This window comes from Zootoca vivipara, chromosome 6 (assembly GCF_965207765.1).
Source record: "Zootoca vivipara chromosome 6, rZooViv2.hap1.1, whole genome shotgun sequence".
NCBI lineage: Eukaryota > Metazoa > Chordata > Lepidosauria > Squamata > Lacertidae > Zootoca > Zootoca vivipara.
Genome location: NC_142589.1, coordinates 89,231,125 through 89,249,565, shown reverse-complemented (window position 1 = coordinate 89,249,565; position 18,441 = coordinate 89,231,125). Strand labels below are relative to the sequence as shown.

General features: G+C 50.5%; 1 protein-coding gene across 4 annotated transcripts in view; it reads right to left on the bottom strand.

The window, feature by feature from the left end:
• Nucleotides 1-9,667: 9,667 nt before the first annotated feature.
• The window catches only part of SEMA6B (semaphorin 6B), a 189,749-nt gene continuing 180,975 nt past the window's right edge, over nucleotides 9,668-18,441 (bottom strand). For all 4 annotated transcript variants that reach the window (XM_060275375.2, XM_088672968.1, XM_060275376.2 and 1 more), the window contains 3 exons: nucleotides 16,071-16,148; nucleotides 12,321-12,379; nucleotides 9,668-11,152 (listed from right to left, as the gene is read on the bottom strand). In XM_060275375.2, coding sequence (XP_060131358.1) covers nucleotides 10,137-11,152; nucleotides 12,321-12,379; nucleotides 16,071-16,148 — 1,153 coding nt within the window. In that variant the 3' untranslated portion in view covers nucleotides 9,668-10,136. The remainder of the gene's footprint in view (nucleotides 11,153-12,320; nucleotides 12,380-16,070; nucleotides 16,149-18,441) is intronic.

Below are 18,441 nucleotides of genomic sequence, written 5' to 3'. Positions count from 1 at the left end.
GTACTGTTTTGGGGGGACAGGGGCAGGTGGGTGTCGAGGACTCCCTGGTTCTGAATGGGCAAACTGTGCCCCTCAAGGACCAGGTGCGCAGCCTGTACTCACAGCTGTCCATGGAGGCGCAGGATGAGATCCTCCCTGCCCACAGACTGTCTCGCCAGAGTGGTGCATGCTCTGGTTATCTCCTCCTTGGAGTACTGCCATGCACTCTGTGTGGGACTACCTTTGAAGGCAACCCTGAAACTACAACTAATCCAGAATACGGCAGCTAGACTGATGACTGGGAGCGGCCGCCAAGACCACATAACACCGGTCCTGAAAGACCTACATTGGCTCCCAGTACATTTCTGAGCACCATTCAAAGTGTTGCTGCTGACCTGTAAAGCCCTAAACAGCCTCGGCCCAGTCTCCACCCCCATTGTTCTGCCCAGACACTGAGGTCCAGCTCCGAGGACCTTCTAGCGGTTCCCTCCCTGCAAGAAGGGAGGTTACAGGGAACCAGGCAGAGGGCCTTCTCGGTGGTGGCGCCCACCCTGTGGAACGCCCTCCCACCAGGAGGAAATAAACAACCACCTGACTTTTAGAAGACATCTGAAGGCAGCCCTGTTTAGGGAAGCTTTTAATGTTTGATGTTTTATTGCATTTTTTTGTATTTTGTTGGGAGCCGCCCAGAGTGGATAGGGAAACCCAGTCAGATGGGTGGGGTATAAATAATTTATTATTATTATTATTATTATTATTATTATTATTATTATTGCCTCCAAATGTGAAGGTAGAGTCTAGCCTTCATGGTTTCTGCTACCTTAGAGCACGGGTGGAGTGTTAAAAGTTGTTGCAAGAGGAATCCCTGCTCCGGACCTTGTGTGGGGTAGAAATGAATGCCCCCCACCACAAGAAAGAGTTCCAAAGCTTTCCTGGAAACAGTCTTAAAATAGTTACAAACAAACGCTGCAGAAATACAAAGCAACACGTAACTCTTTAACACGCAAGCAATGCAGGCCCAATTACCTTTTTAGTCCTGAATGCAGTTCAGTCCCAGAGAGAGATCCTACGCTTGTTCGGCATCGGAGCTTCGCATCTACTGCTACTAGCTCCAACGCTGACTTAAGCCTTCCTGAAGGGAGACGGCAGCTCATGTTTCTGGCGATAAGTTATCAGTTCGCCTAAAGACTGAAACGGAAACATCCAACCTTTCCTGCCGCGTTTGCCAGAGTGAAACCTCTTGTTGAATGCAAACGTAACTGCACAGCATTGTAAATGCAATGCACTCAAACATAGAATTTTTGAAGTTTTATCGTGTTTTTAATATTCTGTTGGGAGCCGCCCAGAGTGGCTGGGGAAACCCAGCCAGATGGGCAGGGTACAAATAATAAATAATAATAATAATTATTATCATCATTGGTCTTTCTCCCTGGGCCTGCCCCCACTTGGTAGGCCCCGCCCCACTCAACTCCAGGCCCCGCCCTTAACCTCGATGACTCCGCCCACAACGCCACACTCAGGTGTCAGCTGGTGTGTTCTCCTCTGGAGCAAATTAAGCGCTGCACTCACGAGCCCTGAAATAGAGCTGAGGAGAGAAGTGGGGCTGGAATCTCCCTGCCCCACATACGTTGACCTCTAGGGCTCAAGTGGCTGTCCTCTTGGAACCGCTAACCTGGCCAGGAAGGCTGCGTCCTCTCTGGGCAGAAGACAGGTCTCTGTGTGTCATCCTGTTATCTCGGAGTGCTTTTAGAGAAAGAAAGAAAGAAAAGGGGAGAGAGCCCACATTCTGTAGGCGTTAATTTTGACCCCCCCCCAGACTTGGCTCCCTTCCAGAGCCAGTAATTGTTTCCTGCCTGCTGTTTCAATTAGATTGCAGGAAAAAAAACAACAGAGGTCCAGGAATGGGGAGGAGGGATGGCTCGGTAGGAGGAATAAGGTCAGATAAGTGAGTCTTAGGCCCATCCAGACAGGCCATTGTCACATACTCTGATCACTAGGATCTCTTGCAGAGGGCTGGGGCTCTGAAGCAGAGCTGTAGCTTTGCATGCAAAAGGTCCCAGGTTTTGAAAAATGCGTATGGGACCCTAAATGGCCTCGGCCCAGTATACCTGAAGGAGTGCCTCCACCCCCATTGTTCAGCCCGGACACTGAGGTCCAGCGCCGAGGGCCTTCTGGCGGTTCCCTCTCTGCGAGAAGCAAATTTGCAAGGAACCAGGCAGAGGGCCTTCTCGGTAGTGGCACCCGCCCTGTGGAACGCCCTTCCATCGGAGGTCAAGGAGATAAACAACTACCTGACATTTAGAAAACACCTAAAGGCAGCCCTGTTTAGGGAAGTTTTAAATCTGTGATTATTTTAATGTATTTTTGTATTTGTTGGAAACCGCCCAGAGTGGCGCGGGAAACCCAGCCAGATGGGCGGGGTATAAATAAATAATAATAAATAATAATAATAATCTTAGTGGAGACAACATGCAGAAATGCATGATACTGTACTAGGGAAAACCGCTTTGCAGCAAGGGCTGTTTTAGGCCAAATTGCACCCAACCCGTGTGCATTGGAGAAAAGTTCGCCAGAGGGTTTTCACGAGGACTTTGAATAAATATTTGCAAACCGGTGAGGAAATGTGTTGGAATGAACTTTGGGCTGGGGTGACGGTTAATTGAGGGACGAAGGCAAAGCAGACAGAATCCACAATCCCTAATCGCGGGTGGGGAGTTCTGCTTTCGCACTCAGGTCCTGTTTGTGAAGGGGAGAGGTCCTACTGGGGCTTAGAATCATAGAGTTGGAAGGGACACTAAGAGTCATCTAGCCCAACCCCCCGCAGGCCTCTCAACTAAAGCATCCCTGACAGATGGCCGCCCAACCTCTGCTTAAAAACTTCCAAGGAAGGAGAGTCCGCCTCCTCCCGAGGGAGAGCGTTCCACTGACAAACAGCTCTTGCCATCAGAAAGCTTTTCTGTATATGTTTAGTCAGAATCTCCTTTCTTGTAACTTGAAGCCCTGGGTTCGAGTCCTACCATCCAGAGCAGGAGGGAACAAGCTTGCTCCCTCTTCCATGTGACAGGCCTTCAGGTACAGTCGTACCTTGGTTCTCGAACGTTATCTGTTCCGGAAGTCCGTTCGACAACCGAGGCGTGGCTTCCGATGGGCTGCAGGAGCTTCTTGCACCCTGAAGGAAGCTGCGTCGGACGTTGGGCTTCCAAAGAACGTTCAAAAACCAGAGCCAGGTTTTTGGAATTCGGGAGCCAAAACATACGAGTACCAAGGCGTTCGAGAACCAAGGTACGACTGTATTTGAAGATGGCTACCATCTTGGAGAAAAGCAATGACAAACCTAGACAGCATCTTAAAAAGCAGAGACATCACCTTGCCGACAAAGGTCCGTATAGTTAAAGCTTTGGTTTTCCCAGTAGTGATGTATGGAAGTGAGAGCTGGACCATAAAGAAGGCTGATCACCGAAGAATTGATGCTTTTGAATTCTGGTGCTGGAGGAGACTCTTGAGAGTCCCATGGACTGCTAGAAGATCAAACCTATCCATTCTGAAGGAAATCAGCCCTGAGTGCTCACTGGAAGGACAGATCCTGAAGCTGAGGCTCCAATACTTTGGCCACCTCATGAGAAGAGAAGAATCCTTGGAAAAGACCCTGATGTTGGGAAAGATTGAGGGCACTAGGAGAAGGGGACGTCAGAGGACAAGATGGTTGGACAGTGTTCTCGAAGCTACGAACATGAGTTTGACCAAACTGCGGGAGGCAGTGGAAGACAGGAGTGCCTGGCGTGCTCTGGTCCATGGGGTCATGAAGAGTCAGACACGACTAAACGACTAAACAACAACAATTTGAAACGCGCAGAGAAGAGCAAATAAGAAGATAAAGGTAGGATATGAGAATTAATTATTGATGGGATATAGCACAACTACGAGAAAAGTTAGAAAATGGAGATCATGCACGGGTGAGGGGAAGTGAGGGGTGAGGGGGATTTTGGAAGTGTTTATTTCATTGTATGGGAAAGACTGAGGGCACAAGGAGAAGGGGACGACTGAGGACGAGATGGTTGGACAGTGTTCTTGAAGCTACCAACATGAGTTTGACCAAACTGCGGGAGGCAGTGGAAGACAGGAGTGCCTGGCGTGCTCTGGTCCATGGGGTCACCAAGAGTCGGACACGACTAAACGACTAAACAACAACAACAACACCATGTCTCCTCTCAGTCTCCTCTTTTCCAGGCTAAATATACCCAGCTCCTTCAACCGTTCCTCATCAGGCTTGGCTTCTAGGTGTAATCCCTGGCACCTCCAGGTACGACTGAGAAAGATCCTAGAAAGCCGGCACTCTCTTTCCCTGAGTGCGGCGGCCACACATTCAAATCATTCCTCTTTCCTGCTCCTGACACTGCAATTGGACTTTGTGGCAAAGGGAGCTTTTTCTTTTTTCTTTAAAGAGAAAATGAAATGGATGGGTTTTTCTACATCTGTGAAAGAAAAACCTTGGGGTGGATCCTTGGCAGGTAGATCCCAGAATATGGGATTGACAGTGGTTCTCCTGGGTTTCTGGAAGGATTCTCTCCCAGCCCTACCCAGAGATGCCTTTGGGGATCAAGCCTGCAACCTTTTGCATGCCAAGCGAGTGTTCTGCTGCCAAGCTACAGCTATGGAAGGCAAATCTGTATAGGGGAAATAAATCCCTGTAGAGGGGAGCTTTTTAATGTGTAATGTTTTATTATGTTTTATATATGTTGGAAGCAGCCCAGAGTGGCTGGGGCAGCCCAGTCAGAGGGGTAGGGCACAATTATTATCATTATTATTATTCTTCTTCTTATTAGCATTTTGGTTTCTCGTTTTCCCAGCCTTGCCCACATTTCTGCACCAACCATGAGAAGCCCTCACAAAAATTCACAAGCAGCTTAATACAAATGTCTCCTAAATACAGTGGTAAAGGTAAAGGTAAAGGGACCCCTGACCATTAGGTCCAGTCGTGACCGACTCTGGGGTTGCGGCGCTCATCTCGCTCTATTGGACAAGGGAGCCGGCGTACAGCTTCTGGGTCATGTGGCCAGCATGACAAAGCTGCTTCTGGCGAACCAGAGCAGCGCACGGAAACGCCGTTTACCTTCCCGCTGTAGCGGTTCCTATTTATCTGCTTGCACTTTCACATGCTTTCGAACTGCTAGGTTGGCAGGAGCTGGGACCAAGCAATGGGAGCTCACCCCGTCGCAGGGATTTGAACATTACAGTGGTACCTCTACTTACGAATAACTCTACTTACGAATGTTTCTACTTACGAATGGAGCTCCGTCCGCCATCTTGGATGTGGTTTAGATAGGATTCTTTCTACTTACGAATTTTTAGACAGGGTTGCTTCTACTTATGAATTTTTTCTCCCAATGCATTCCTATGGGATTCGACTTACAAATTCTTTCAACTTACAAATGTGCGTTCGGAACGCATTAAATTCGTAAGTAGAGGTACCACTGTACCTTGGTTTAAAAACAGCTTAGTTTATGAACAACTTGGATTAAGAACGCTGCAAACCCAGATGCAGGTGTTTTGGTTTGTGAATTTGCCTTGGAAACAACATGTTCCGCCTCCTGTTGAGTGTGTTCCATTTGTAAAGTGAGTCCCCCTCTTCTATGGGAAAGCACACCTTGGTTTAAGAACGCTTTGGTTTAAGAACGGACTTCCGGAACGGATTAAGTTCGTAACCAAGGTACCACTGTATAGGTGAATCATTTTTACTAAAATGCACATTACTGCAAAGTAAACTTCCCTCCTCAAATATAATGCATTTTTGTATGTCGTTTTCACAGAGACGTGCATTCCTTCGCCCTGTATTTAGAATTTTGCACACATTGCACTGCATTGCAAAATTTGGAGAAGTGCGAACTTCAAAGGAAGGCCTTGCGCTCCCCCTCGCTCCATGTTCCGGAAAGCGCAAATTAAATGCCAACTGAATTTGATTTCTCCTCCCTGCCCTCTCTGTCGCCTTCCAGCCTTACGTGGCAGGGCGATGCTCAGCTCTCCCCAGCCAGAGTTATAGCCTTCGGTGTTGCAATTCCCGACGTTTCCGCTCGAGCTCCGAGCGGCGTGTTCTCTCTCCGCAAAACCCACAGCCTTTCAGAAGAGGGGAAAGGAAGGACAGAGAGCCGAGAGCCGTTGTAAACAAAGGTTTATTGGAAGGGAGATAATCCTTGTTTCTCCAGAGTGATACAGAGGAGTTTGTACTGCTGTTGCATGCAGGAGCTGCCACATAGTTAAAAGATGAAAAATCACCGGGGTGGGGGTGGGGGGGGGCAAAGGTCACGAGAGAACTTGTGTCAAACTAGCCCCCTTGTTACGCACATGCTACCCACACCCTATTTACAGTGTGCTTGTCTCTCTGTCTCTTTCTCTGGGGAGGAGTCGTTGCCCCAGGGAGTGGGTGGGGGGCTAGAGAATAACCTACCGTTCTGCAGTTCCCCTAACACAGCTGAGTCCCCTTCCCCCCCATCTCTGCTTTCGAAATCTAGTGGCGGACCCCTTCTGTTACCCCAACAGCCTCTCCAAATCTACAGCCTCAGGAGTCCTCCACCCCTCGGAGCAGGAATCAGGAACGCACCCCAAACCTCGACATTAAAAAAAGAGTGAGCACAAGATTCTCCTTGCACCCCCAGGGCAGGATCAGACCGAAGGTCTGGCTAGACCAGAACATTTCTCGGAGACCCACAAGCAGAGGGGCACACAATCCACACATCCTGGCTGTGGGTTCTGCCCCCAGGGCAGGGGCGTTTGGTGCCCCATGGGACTGGCGCCAGGGAGACCTGCTGTGCGGGGAGCCAGCGCTAACGGCCGGTTGCAGAAGACTCAGCTCTGCATTTGCCCCCCGTCCTCTTCGCTTCTGAGTTCTGCACAAGGAGAAACACTGGGACTCGGGGGAAGGTTGGAAGCTGATATGCAGGGCCACCCTCCGGGCTGGGTGCAAGTGGTGGACGGGTCAGTGAGTCTACGCTGAGTAAAAAACTAAGCTGCTCATTTAGGTCCCATCTCCACCATGCATTTACGGCACATCACACCGCTTTCCCCAAAGGTTCCTGGGACCTGTAGTTTGTTAAAGGTGCTGGGAATTCTATAAACTACAGTTCCCAGTTTTGTTGTGAGAGGGGGGCACAACTGACTTGCAACTGACTTAGAAAACTGGGAAGTGAAGACTGGAAGTGTGTGTGTGTGAACTGGGGGAGAGGAGTTATGGGGAAGAGAAGCCCTCTTGTCCATCCTTTGTTCTTTGAGACCCCTCCTACAATGGTGCTCCCTGTAAGGTTCAGGGGGAGACATGGGGGGGTTAACCTTGAGGGTACCAGTGGGTTCATATGGCCATGATTCTCCACCCGCCCCCAACATATCCTGCAAGTGTCCTGGAAAAAAACGAGACTGGTGACTGGGAGCGGCTGCCGAGACCACATAACACCGGTCCTAAGAGACCTACATTGGCTCCCAGTATGTTTCTGAGCACAATTCAAAGTGTTGGTGCTGACCTTTAAAGCCCTAAACAGCCTCGGTCCAGTATACCTGAAGGAGCGTCTCCACCCCCATCATTCAGCCCGGACACTGAGATCCAGCGCCGAGGGCCTTATGGCGGTTACCTCACTTCGAGAAGCAAAACTACAGGGAACCAGGCAGAGGGCCTTCTTGGTAGTGGCACCCGCCCTGTGGAACGCCCTTCCATCGGAGGTCAAGGAGATAAACAACTACCTGACATTTAGAAAACACCTAAAGGCAGCCCTGTTTAGGGAAGTTTTTAATCTGTGATATTTTAATGTATTTTAGTACTTGTTGGAGGCCGCCCAGAGTGGCGGGGGAAACCCAGCCAGATGGGCGGGGTATAAATAATAAAATAATAATAAAAATAATTTTCTTGTGAGAGCAGCCATTTTTAGAGCCATGATCTCGCACCAAGATTTCCCCCCCCCAAAAAAGAGTGTGTTTTCTGGAGCCGAGATCATGCATGGTGCCCCCAAACACATGTTTTTAGGCCCTGCGCCTGAAAAAATGCTTTTGGGGGACGGGGTGGGGGGTGGTTGTGGTGCAAAATCACGCGGGATCTTGGCATCCCCCAAAGGCTGCAGTTCTCTCACAATAAAAAGTGTCCTGGATTTTGCTTTGTTGGAGGATATGCAACGATGCCCCAGAAGATGGCTCAACTTTCAGGATGTTGTGCAGGGAGGGAAACGAAACGGCGTCACCACGAAAATTCGGAAGCGTCCGTGTTTGTATAGTACTCCCCGCCTTCCTCCCCCTGCCATGCAACAAAGCTTGGGAACTCAGTTCCCGGGTGGGTGGGTGGGTGAGATGGCTGCCAGCCTGAAAATGGAGAATCATAGGGTTGGAAGGGACCCCGAGGGTGATCTAGTGCAACCCCCTTCAAGGCAGGAATCTCAACGAAAGCATCCAAAACAGATGGCCATTCAACCTCTGCTTTTAAAAGCCTCCCAGGGAGGAGAGTCTGCCACTTCCTGGGGGAGTCCGTTCCACTTTCAAATCACAGAACAGTTTTTGTGGATGTTCCCCATAGCACAGCGTTTCCTTAAGGCAGGGGCCAGCAACCTAAGACCCATGGGCCACAAGCGACCCACGGAGGTTGTTTAACTGGCCCATGAGCCGCCCACTTGGTGAGTCCCCGCGCGCTGCGGTAACCTGTCACAGCGCGGCACGGGGAATCGCTTCCGCAGTGCCGGAAATCGCGTCTGGGCGTGTGCAAATGCCAGAAATCGCTTCTGGGCGTGTGCAAATGCCGGAAATCACATCTGCGTAGACTCAAACACTGGAAATCGTGGGAACGCGCACTCATGCACGAGCACGATCCGACCCATGGAGGGATCTCCGCTGGAGTGAAGCGGCCCAGGCGAGGTAAACCTTGCCGCCCCCTCCCTGCCTTATGATATGACATTAAGTGCCACAATCTATGCTGAGGCAGGCCAGACTTAGAACTGTGAGGGATTAGCGCTGACACTACAAATCAAACCAGTGATGGACCTTGGGCATATTGTCCTGACCCTTCTGCACGGATTCATTCCCAACCATCTTCACCCCGCCCTCCCCCCTGTCCACCAATCACAATCCACAGGATTCTTTAAGCCAGGGGTAAACTTAAGGGGGCGTCAAAACGGTCTGAAGCCCTGCAGCATTGAGAACCATGAAAAAGGGGGGTGGTTTGACAACCTGAAGCAGCCGCTAGCACCGTTAGAATCGCAGCTGGAAGGGACCCCGAGGCGCCATCTAGTTGACACCCCCCCCACCCACCCGGCAATGCTGGGATTTGCTCTCCCAGTGCATGTAGAAAGTCTTTACGGTCCTCTCCTTCTGAGAAATTTCTCGATCTGAGAAGGAAAAGGAAAAAGGCAATCCTTGCCATGCCAGGGTTTGACCATAGACAAACAGCCACTCCCAAACCATTCCTGCTTGGCACGAGCGAGGATTCGTTTTTGTGCATGAGCAAGCGTGTAAGTAACACACCAGAACCTCACCAAACAGGTAGAGGAAATCAGAAGGAAACGTGGGAAGGGATGCCAGCCCCGTGTTTTGTTTTGTTTTTTTAAACGCCTTTCATAGTCTGGCACCACCTTCCAAACATTCAACCACTCGGGGAGAAACTGGGGGCAACAGATAGGGAGACAACCCCCCCCCTGTCCCTGACCTTTGAAATTTCCCTGGCCACTGCCGTTGGTTATTATTTATTTCGCAACCATCATTCAAAATCCTGCCCCCCCTTATTTTCGCGACACCTTTGCGAGGAAGGGGGGGAGCAGCACCCGAGACCGCCCCGTGCCCCGCCTCTCCGAAAGGAGGCGGAGCGCTGCGGGAGGAACAGTCCAGCGAGGAAGCGCCCGGATGAAATAAACCCCAAATCACGCACACGCACACACAGAAGAGGTCTCCCTCCCTGCTTTTTTTTTTGCCTCAAGCAGCATCTCCCAAGTGCCCCCCCTCTCCAATAATCCATACGCCTGGGAGGTTGGGGGGGGAGCACAGGTCCTTCTCCTCCCCCCTCTGCCCCTCCTCAAGGTGGGACCCAGGGTCTTGCGTTGTCCTTTTCCTGATCCGCTCATCCTCCGTGCTGTGAAACCCCGCCCCTTTTCTAAGGAGGGAGGCCGTCAAGCCAAGCCACGCCCCCTGGGCCATTCCCCCTATTTGACGGAAGAGGCAGTCCGCTCCACGCCGCTGTATTTCAGGAGGTGGCTAAAGTCTGTCAGGGTGTGCTGGGCCCCCAACGTGGGTCCCCGCGCTGCCCGGGCGTAGGTCGCCGGCCCTTCCCCGCTGTTGAAAGTGTGGGTGCGCTTGAGTTGCGCGCTCGCCCTGCTGGCCGCATTGTTACTATTCGAGTTCAGCTTCTCGGGGTTCCACGGGGCGGGATCCCCCGTCTCCCCGCCGGGGGCCGACACCACCCGCCGCCGCTCGGGGCTGCCGTGCGGCGTGATGGGAAGCTCTCCACCGTAGGAGCTCCGAGTCCCGCTCGGTCGGTGCGCGGGCGGCGCTTGGTGTTGGTGTTGTTGTTGCTGCTGCTGGGCCACTCGTGTCCCCTCTCCGGCGCTGACCGGCAAGTACCGCATGTCCAGAGAGAGGTCGCCGGCCTCGTTCTCCAGCTCTTGGTCCATCAGCATGGAGTGGCAGGAGATGGGGATGACACGGCCCGAGCCGAGGTGGTGCGGGGGCATGGCGGTGTGGCCGGCGTGGAGGAGGATGACCGAGGAGGGCGGGTCTCCACTGCGCAAGGAGGCGTTGATGAGATTGTGGCTGTACTCCCAAGTGCAGGGCTTGGGGCAGCGCTTCTGCTGCAGGGGGGTCTGCTCCGGGGTGGGCAGCACCCCGGAATCCAGGTCGTGCTGGCTGACCTTCACCAGCCCCTTGGGCCACCCGTTCTGCATGAGTGGGGCCAGCAGGTTCTCAGGCTGCCCGCCGGTGCCCCCCCGGGAGCGGCGCTCGCCCAGCCGGCTGACGCTCACCACCGACTCACTGTGAGACAGGATGTTCTCCTTGTCCTTGCGTCGGGCGAGCTCCTTGCGGTCGCGGTGCCCGATGAACCAGCACACGCTGAAGCCCGAGATCACGGCGCCAATGACAAAGGCCGCCACGGAGGAGATCACTAGCAGGTTCACCGAGACCAGGCCATCCGGCTCATCCACAAAGCTCTCCGTCAACAACCCTGTGGGAGGGAGGGACAACGTTAGCTGGTGGGTTGACCGTGCGTGTGGATGTGCAGGATCTATTATCAATCAATCAAAACCTTTATTGGCATCATTTTCAAACATTTAAAATACATAGTCCAGTACGAGGATCTATTATCATAGAGTTGCAGGGGTGGAATAACATAATAGTGGGTGGTGTCAGGGAATGGTCTGGATCTGAAGATTGGGGGATGCAGTCAGATCAGCTTATCTCAGAAGAGGAGGGGGAATATTTGCCCCCCCCGCCACCTCCAGTGTTTTCAGAAGCAGAGAGAGAGGCAGACTCAGACACAGAAGCTGAACAGATTAGAGAGGAGTTACCCAGCTATGAGATAATGACAGGAGAACCAGAAGGGAGGGGACAGCTAGGATAGATGCCAATTGATAGTATGGGGGAACTCCCCTCTCCCTGGATTCAGAGGTCTGAACATATTAGAGAAGCAGGGAGGCAGTGGGAGGGAGGAACTTCCTGTTGGCACCTTTCTTGCTGCAGAAGTCAGAAGGAGGGGTTAGAGTGGGCAACTGCCCTCCCTGTGGAGAGCTGTGTACAGCCGTACCTTGGTTTTCTAACAACTCAGTTCTTGAACATTTTGGCTCCTGAATGTTGCAAACCCGTAAGAGACTGTTCTGGTTTGCAAACTATTTTTGGAAGCCAAACGTCTGACGGGGCTTCTGCGACTTCCGATTGGCTGCAGGAGCTTCCTGCAGCCAATCAGAAGCCGCGCTTTGGTTTCCGAACATTTTGGAAATCGAACGGACTTCCAGAAGAGATTCCGTTTGACTTCCAAGGTACGGCTGTATTTGTGATCGCAACATGAAGCTGCAATGAAGGACTACAAATCTATCAACTGCTCGTTAATTCTTTTCTGTGAAGTTACCGAAGGGAGGGGAGTACTCTCCATGCTTGACAGGTGGGAAGCGGGGGGGAAATCACAGATGGCAACCAGATCACCATTTTGGTTTTAGATAGTACATGGGTAGATGAGTCTAAAAAGCCCGGGACACAAATTTTCACAGCCCTCTAGTAGCTATGGTGGCTCATTGAACAGGTGTTTGCAACCATGGTGAGTTCGCGGCAGGATCCATACAGCAGCCTTGCCCAGCTGCCCTTGACCCCAGAGCCAGGAATGGTGGACATGCACACACCTTCACAGTCGCCAAGGTGAGAGGTCTTGCCTCCGAGGATGTCCTGCTCGAACGCGACCCTGCAGCCGGACAAATGTGGAGAGAGGGAAGCACAGAGTTAGATAAAGCGAAAGGGTGGTTTGTATTAAGGAAGTCTGTTCCATGCATGGCCTCTGAAGGGTTCAACTTCTGTTGCTGTTGTTTTTTAATTTTTAATTTATACTTTTCAAGTTTACACATTTCACCAGTGCTTTTTTCTTGGGGGGGGGGGATGCAGGGATACGCATACCCCTAAACATTTTGTGAATCTTTGTACTTGTGTCCATTTACTGTATTTATTTTCCTCGATTTGAACTATAAAACAGTTGTTTTCTTGAGTCAAAGTGAGAGTACCCCTAAAACATTTTGAAGAAAAGAAAGCATTGCATTTCACTAATTTTCATAAATTTTACAACCATTTTGACATCAAAACTTGACTTCCTTTCCCCTCTTTCCTTAAATTTATTTTTAATATCTTTTGCATATCCTAATGAACTTAATTTGCTCATTTATTCATCTTCTTTAAATATATACTCTTATAAAACTGCAGGTTGTTAACAATAATTCTGCCGATGTTCTTATTTGTTTGCAATTTATCTGTAAATATTCAACAAACCATTTCTATCCATTTATTAAAAGTTTGTCGTCTTGATTTCTTATCCTTCGGTAAGTTTCGCCATTTCTGCATATTCCACAAGTTTTTGTATCTATTCTTCCTTTGCTGGGACTTCTGCTTCTTTCCATTTTGGGGCAAGGAACATTCTCGCCACTGTAGTCACATACATGAATAAGTTTCTATACAATAAGGGTTCAACAAATAGCTGCTTCCTTATCTCCCTGCTTTTCACAACTTTCCCTCTTCATGTCTAAAAGCTGCTCCCCCCCCCCGCTCAAACATACCCTGGGAACATCTGGGGGAGGGCAAGTAATAAACTAAATAATGCATGTGGACAGGTGCATCAATAGTCAAGGTTGTTTTGGGCCCTCAATATTGGAAAATAATATATATAATAAGAATAATATTGGAGAAAACTGGGTATTGAAACTTGCTTAATCTAAATCATATATCCCAGTTTACAGCGGGCCTTTAAAGTACGCTTCACGCAGAGTATACGGTCAGAAGTTGACCTGGCTAAGAAAACACCACCAAGAGCGTAGGGTATTATCTCCCTTATATGAAACCCCTTACTAGCTGCACACTTGTAAAAGTATGCAGATGCAGATGAAAATACAAACGGTTGAGTTTCTTTAACTGAAAAACAAACTGAATCTAAAGAGACTTTAAACTAAAGATAAATGCTTTCTCTCTTAGCAACTTTACCCACATTCCATCCTTCAAACCATTCCAAACCTCCCACAAACTCCCACATAACTCCCATTAAACTACCCGAGAATTAACAGCAAACTAGCATTATAACTAAGCAATCATACTAAGATTCAACTAAGGAATCTCTTAAATTGAGAACAACTGAGAGAGAGATCTACTACGAGATGAATCAAACTGAAAGATCTAACTAAGAGATACAGAAGGCTTTCTGGCAGAGCCTTATATACAAGGAACAGAGCCCACGCCTGTGAGCAATTAACAGAAACACCGGCACCTGTTTCTCTTAAACAGACAGCATTTACATTAGACCGGCTCTAAAGTAACTTGACTATTCAAAAAATCCAACACCCAATGTATTTTTGAAGGGCCTGAGCCTTCTCAATATTCAGGGAGCATTCAGCTTTGCCCCCCAGCTTCTCACAGTGTCATGCACGTGACATCATGACGGTGCGCGCCGCCACCCCCCCTCAATCCTGTTAAGAAGATGGCGCCTCCACACATGGAAGCTTGTGTTTTGGGTAAAACCTGTGGTGGGTTGCCTTCTGGCGGTAGGGTGGGTGGGGAGAACAACAGAGGTGGACAGGGCCAAGGCCCAAAGCATCCCATAATGGACTGGGTGAAAGTCAGTAAACTGACGGTCAATCCAGAGAAGGCGGAAGCAACTGTTGGTGGGTGGTTCTCAATTCAATGATCGGGTTTTGAGCTATAAAGCCTTAGACGGCTCAGGACCACAGTCCCTCCAGGACTGCCTCTCCCCGTATGAGCTGACCCAAACCCTGGGATCATCCTCGGAGGCCCTTCTTCACGTGCCTCCTCCATGAGTGGCCCGAAGTGTGGCAAAATGAGAACAGGGCCTTTTCAACAGTGGCTCCCCGTTCGTGTGGGGAGAGCCAGTGTGGTGTAGTGGTTAAGAGCAGTAGACTTGTAATCTGGGGAACCGGGTTCGTGTCTCCGCTGCTCCACATGCAGCTGTTGGATGACCTTGGGCTAGTCACACTTCTTTGAAGTCTCTCAGCCCCACTCACCTCACAGAGTGTTTGTTGTGGGAGAGGAAGGGAAAGGAGAATGTTAGCTGCTTTGAGACTCCTTCGGGTAGTGATAAAGCGGGATATCAAATCCAAACTCCACTTCTTCTTCTCTCCCCAGAGAGTCTCACCTGGTGCCTCCCATTACACATATTTAGGCGCCAGGCAAAAACCTTCCTCTTCCCCCAGGCCTTTGGCTTGACGGACAGCCTATGTCCTTTCAAACGTTTCTGTAGGAGCTGGGGGGGCCACCGGCTTGTTTTGTTTTCGTTCTCGCTTTTATTATGTACTCGTGGTTTTATTCCGTGAACAATAACACACACCCCCGAGATCTTTGTAGGAAGGGCAGCATGCAAATTTAATAAATAAAAACAATAAAATTGAGTTTTTAAAAAGTGGGGATGGCAAAAGCCACAGACTCTGGGGGACTCAGAGTCAGACCCCACCCCCTTCATCAGGGGATGGAGGAGAGGGCTCTGAACTTGGAGGGAAAGGGAGCTCATTGCTCCCCAATTAACCTGTGGCTCCTGTCCCCCCCCCCCGAGGACCGAGAATGTGGCACCCTCCAAGGACTCCTCTTTCCAAGACTCTGGATGACCCAAGCCTCCTCTGCTCTGCTCAGAGTCTTACCTTCCAAGTCCTGGACTGCAGAATCCGGGACCGGCAGCCGTGTGACACCGGAAGTTGCGTCGACATAACTAACTGTGTCGCTTTGCCCTTCTATGGGCACAAAAAATGGCTGTCACCAGCTTTGAAAGTCGCTTCTACGCATGTCAGGAAGTGCGTCGACGCAACTTCCGGTGTCGCTCTGCCCATCTATGGGCACAAAAAATGGCCGCCGCCGACACCGGAAGTCGCATCTATGCACTTATGGACATGCATAGATGCGACTTTTGAAGCCGGCGGTGGCCATTTTTGGTGCCTATAGAAGGGCAAATCAGGAAAAAAAATGGCCGCCGGAAGGAGAAAATAACGGAGAAAAACGGGAGACGAAGTGATACGGGGGACCACCGGGAAAAGGTAAGTAAAAATGGGGGTTTCCCGGGGAAAATGGGGTACTTGGCAGCTATGCTCAGAGTAGGAGATTCCTGCAGCAACTTCAGAGCCCTGCATATCCCAGAGAACAGCCTGTGCCCTGTGGGGCAGCCCCCCATAGCACCTACACCCTGGCCGAGCCTTGCCCCAGAGCAGGGGACACACACCCCACCCAAAGAGAAACCCTCCACCCACAGAGACGCAGTCTTTTGACATGCACCCATACTTTTATAGCCTCTGTGGGGCAGATGTAGAAGGTTCTGTAGAAGCGGAAGAGTAATCCTCGTCGTCATCTGCCCCCCCCATAATACTAATCAAGGAGGGGCATTTGCCACCAGATAATACCTTGTGCTCTGTTCCAGGAAAATACAGGAACCTTCTGGCGTCCAACCACAGTATGGGTCACGGCTCCCCAGGCAGTTTCTGAAGGGCAGAAAGGAAGACGGGTCTGTTTTGGGTGGTCAGTAAAAAGAAACTAACAGAAATTGCTAGAGAACTATGAGGACATAAAAAACCAGGAATCTTAAAATCACTGACTAACAACAACAACAACAACAACAACAACAACAACAAAATATTATTATTATTTATACCAGGCATAGGCAAACTTGGCCCTCCAGTTGTTTTGAGACTATAATTCCCATCATCCCTGGCCACTGGACCTGTTAGGGATTATGGTTGTAGTCCCAAAACATCTGGAGGGCCGAGTTTGCCTATGCCTAATTTATACCCTGCCCATCCGGCTGCGTTTCCCCAGCCACTCTGGGCGGCCCCCAAAAGAATATTAAAAACACGATAAAACAACAAACATTTAAAACTTCCCTAAACAGGGCTGCCTTCAGATGTCTTCTAAAAGTCAGGTACAGTGGTGCCTCGACTTACGAATTTAATCCGTTCCGAAGGCACCTTCGTAGGTTGGAAAATTCATAAGTCGAAAAATGCCATTGGAAATGCGATTTCCCATAGGAATGCATTGGAAACGGAAAAATTCGTAAGTCAAAGCAACCCTATCTAAAAATTCATGTCGAAAAATCCCTATCTAAAACCACTGCGGTTTCCTTTCGGATGTCAAGACATTCGTAAGCGTGCGGCCATTAGCCCCATTGGTAAGTCGAAAATTTCGGTTGTCGAGTTGTTCGTAAGTTGAGGTACCACTGTAGTTGTTTATTTCCTTGACATCTGATGGGAGGGTGTTCCACAGGGAGGGCGCCACTACCGAGAAGGCCCTCTGCCTGGTTCCTTGTAACTTCACATCTTGCAAGGAGGGAACCGCCACAAGGCCCTCAGAGCTGGATCTCAGTGTCCGGGCTAAACAATGGGGGTGGAGACGCTCCTTCAGATATCCTAGGCCGAGGCCATTGAGGGCTTTCAAGGTCAGCAGCAACACTTTGAATTGTGCTCGGAAACGTACTGGGAGCCAATGTAGCTCTTTCAAGATCGGTGCTATGTGGTCTCGTCAGCCGTTCCCAGTCACCAGTCTAGCTGCTGCATTCTGGATTAGTTGCAGTTTCTGGGTCACCTTCAAAGGTAGCCCCACGTAGAGCGCATGGCAGTAGTCCAAGCGGGAGATAACTAGAGCATGCACCACTCTTGCTAGACAGTCTGCAGGCAGGTGGGGTCTGAGCCTGCGTACCAGATGGAGCTGATAGACAGCTGCCCTGGACACAGAATTGACCTGCGCCTCCATGGACAGCTGTGAGTCCAAAATGACTCCCAGGCTGCGCACCTGGTCCTTCAGGGGCACAGTTACCCCATTCAGGACCAGGGAGTCCTCCACACCTGCCCGCCTCCTGTCCCCCACAAACAGTACTTCTGTCTTGTCGGGATTCAACCTCAATTTGTTAGCCGCCATCCGTCCTCCAACCGCCTCCAGGCAGTTGGGAGTCGAGTTGGGAGGGACAACTCATGATGGGTCTCTTTCAGCTCCACAATTCTATGGTTCCCCATGTGGTTTCATGTTTGGGGAGCTGGAGATAAAGAATAAATATTGGGTCTGATGGGAAGCTGGGAGTGGGCACTGCCCTGGCAAGTTTTCATCTCAGCTACACATGCAGAAGGCATGACCCACCCCCCTGTAAAAAAAGGGGCAAATGCCCTCCTACCAATTCTCCCCACGGACTCTCCCAAGTGTGAGATTATATGCAAGCATGGAGGAGAGGAGAATTGGGAGGGGGGGGAGAAGACTCCTCCTCTAGTTTCCCATGCCCTTTTGGGGTAATCCATCCTCCAGCTCTGAACCCCCAGGCCCTGTGACCTTTCGTTCAGAGACAAGCCTGCTCTTTTTATTTCACTTCTCACGTTTTAAATTTTCCCACTGATCTGTTCCCCCCACCGCTCCCAGGGCCAGGTATTTAGCAGGGAGCTTGTGAATAATGGGGCTTCTGTCCCTGGCAATTATGGGAAGGAAATGTTGCATGCGCCGCAGAGAGGGTGGCAGCCCCCGCGGTGGGTGACAAACGACTCCAATATCACGTTGAGGCAGGGCGGCCCGTCGCCTTTTGTGGGAATCAGCTCGAGAACCTCATCGGCGAAGATGCGTGTGCCTCGTTGTGGCCTCAAAACACAGGCGCCGCGGAGAGCTTTCTGGGACACGCAGGCTGTATAGCCGTGCTAAGAACCCAGAATCATATAATAGTAGAGTTAGAAGGGACCCCAGCGGTCATCCATTCCAACCCCCTGCGATGCAGGAATCTCAGCTAAAGCATCCGTGACAGAT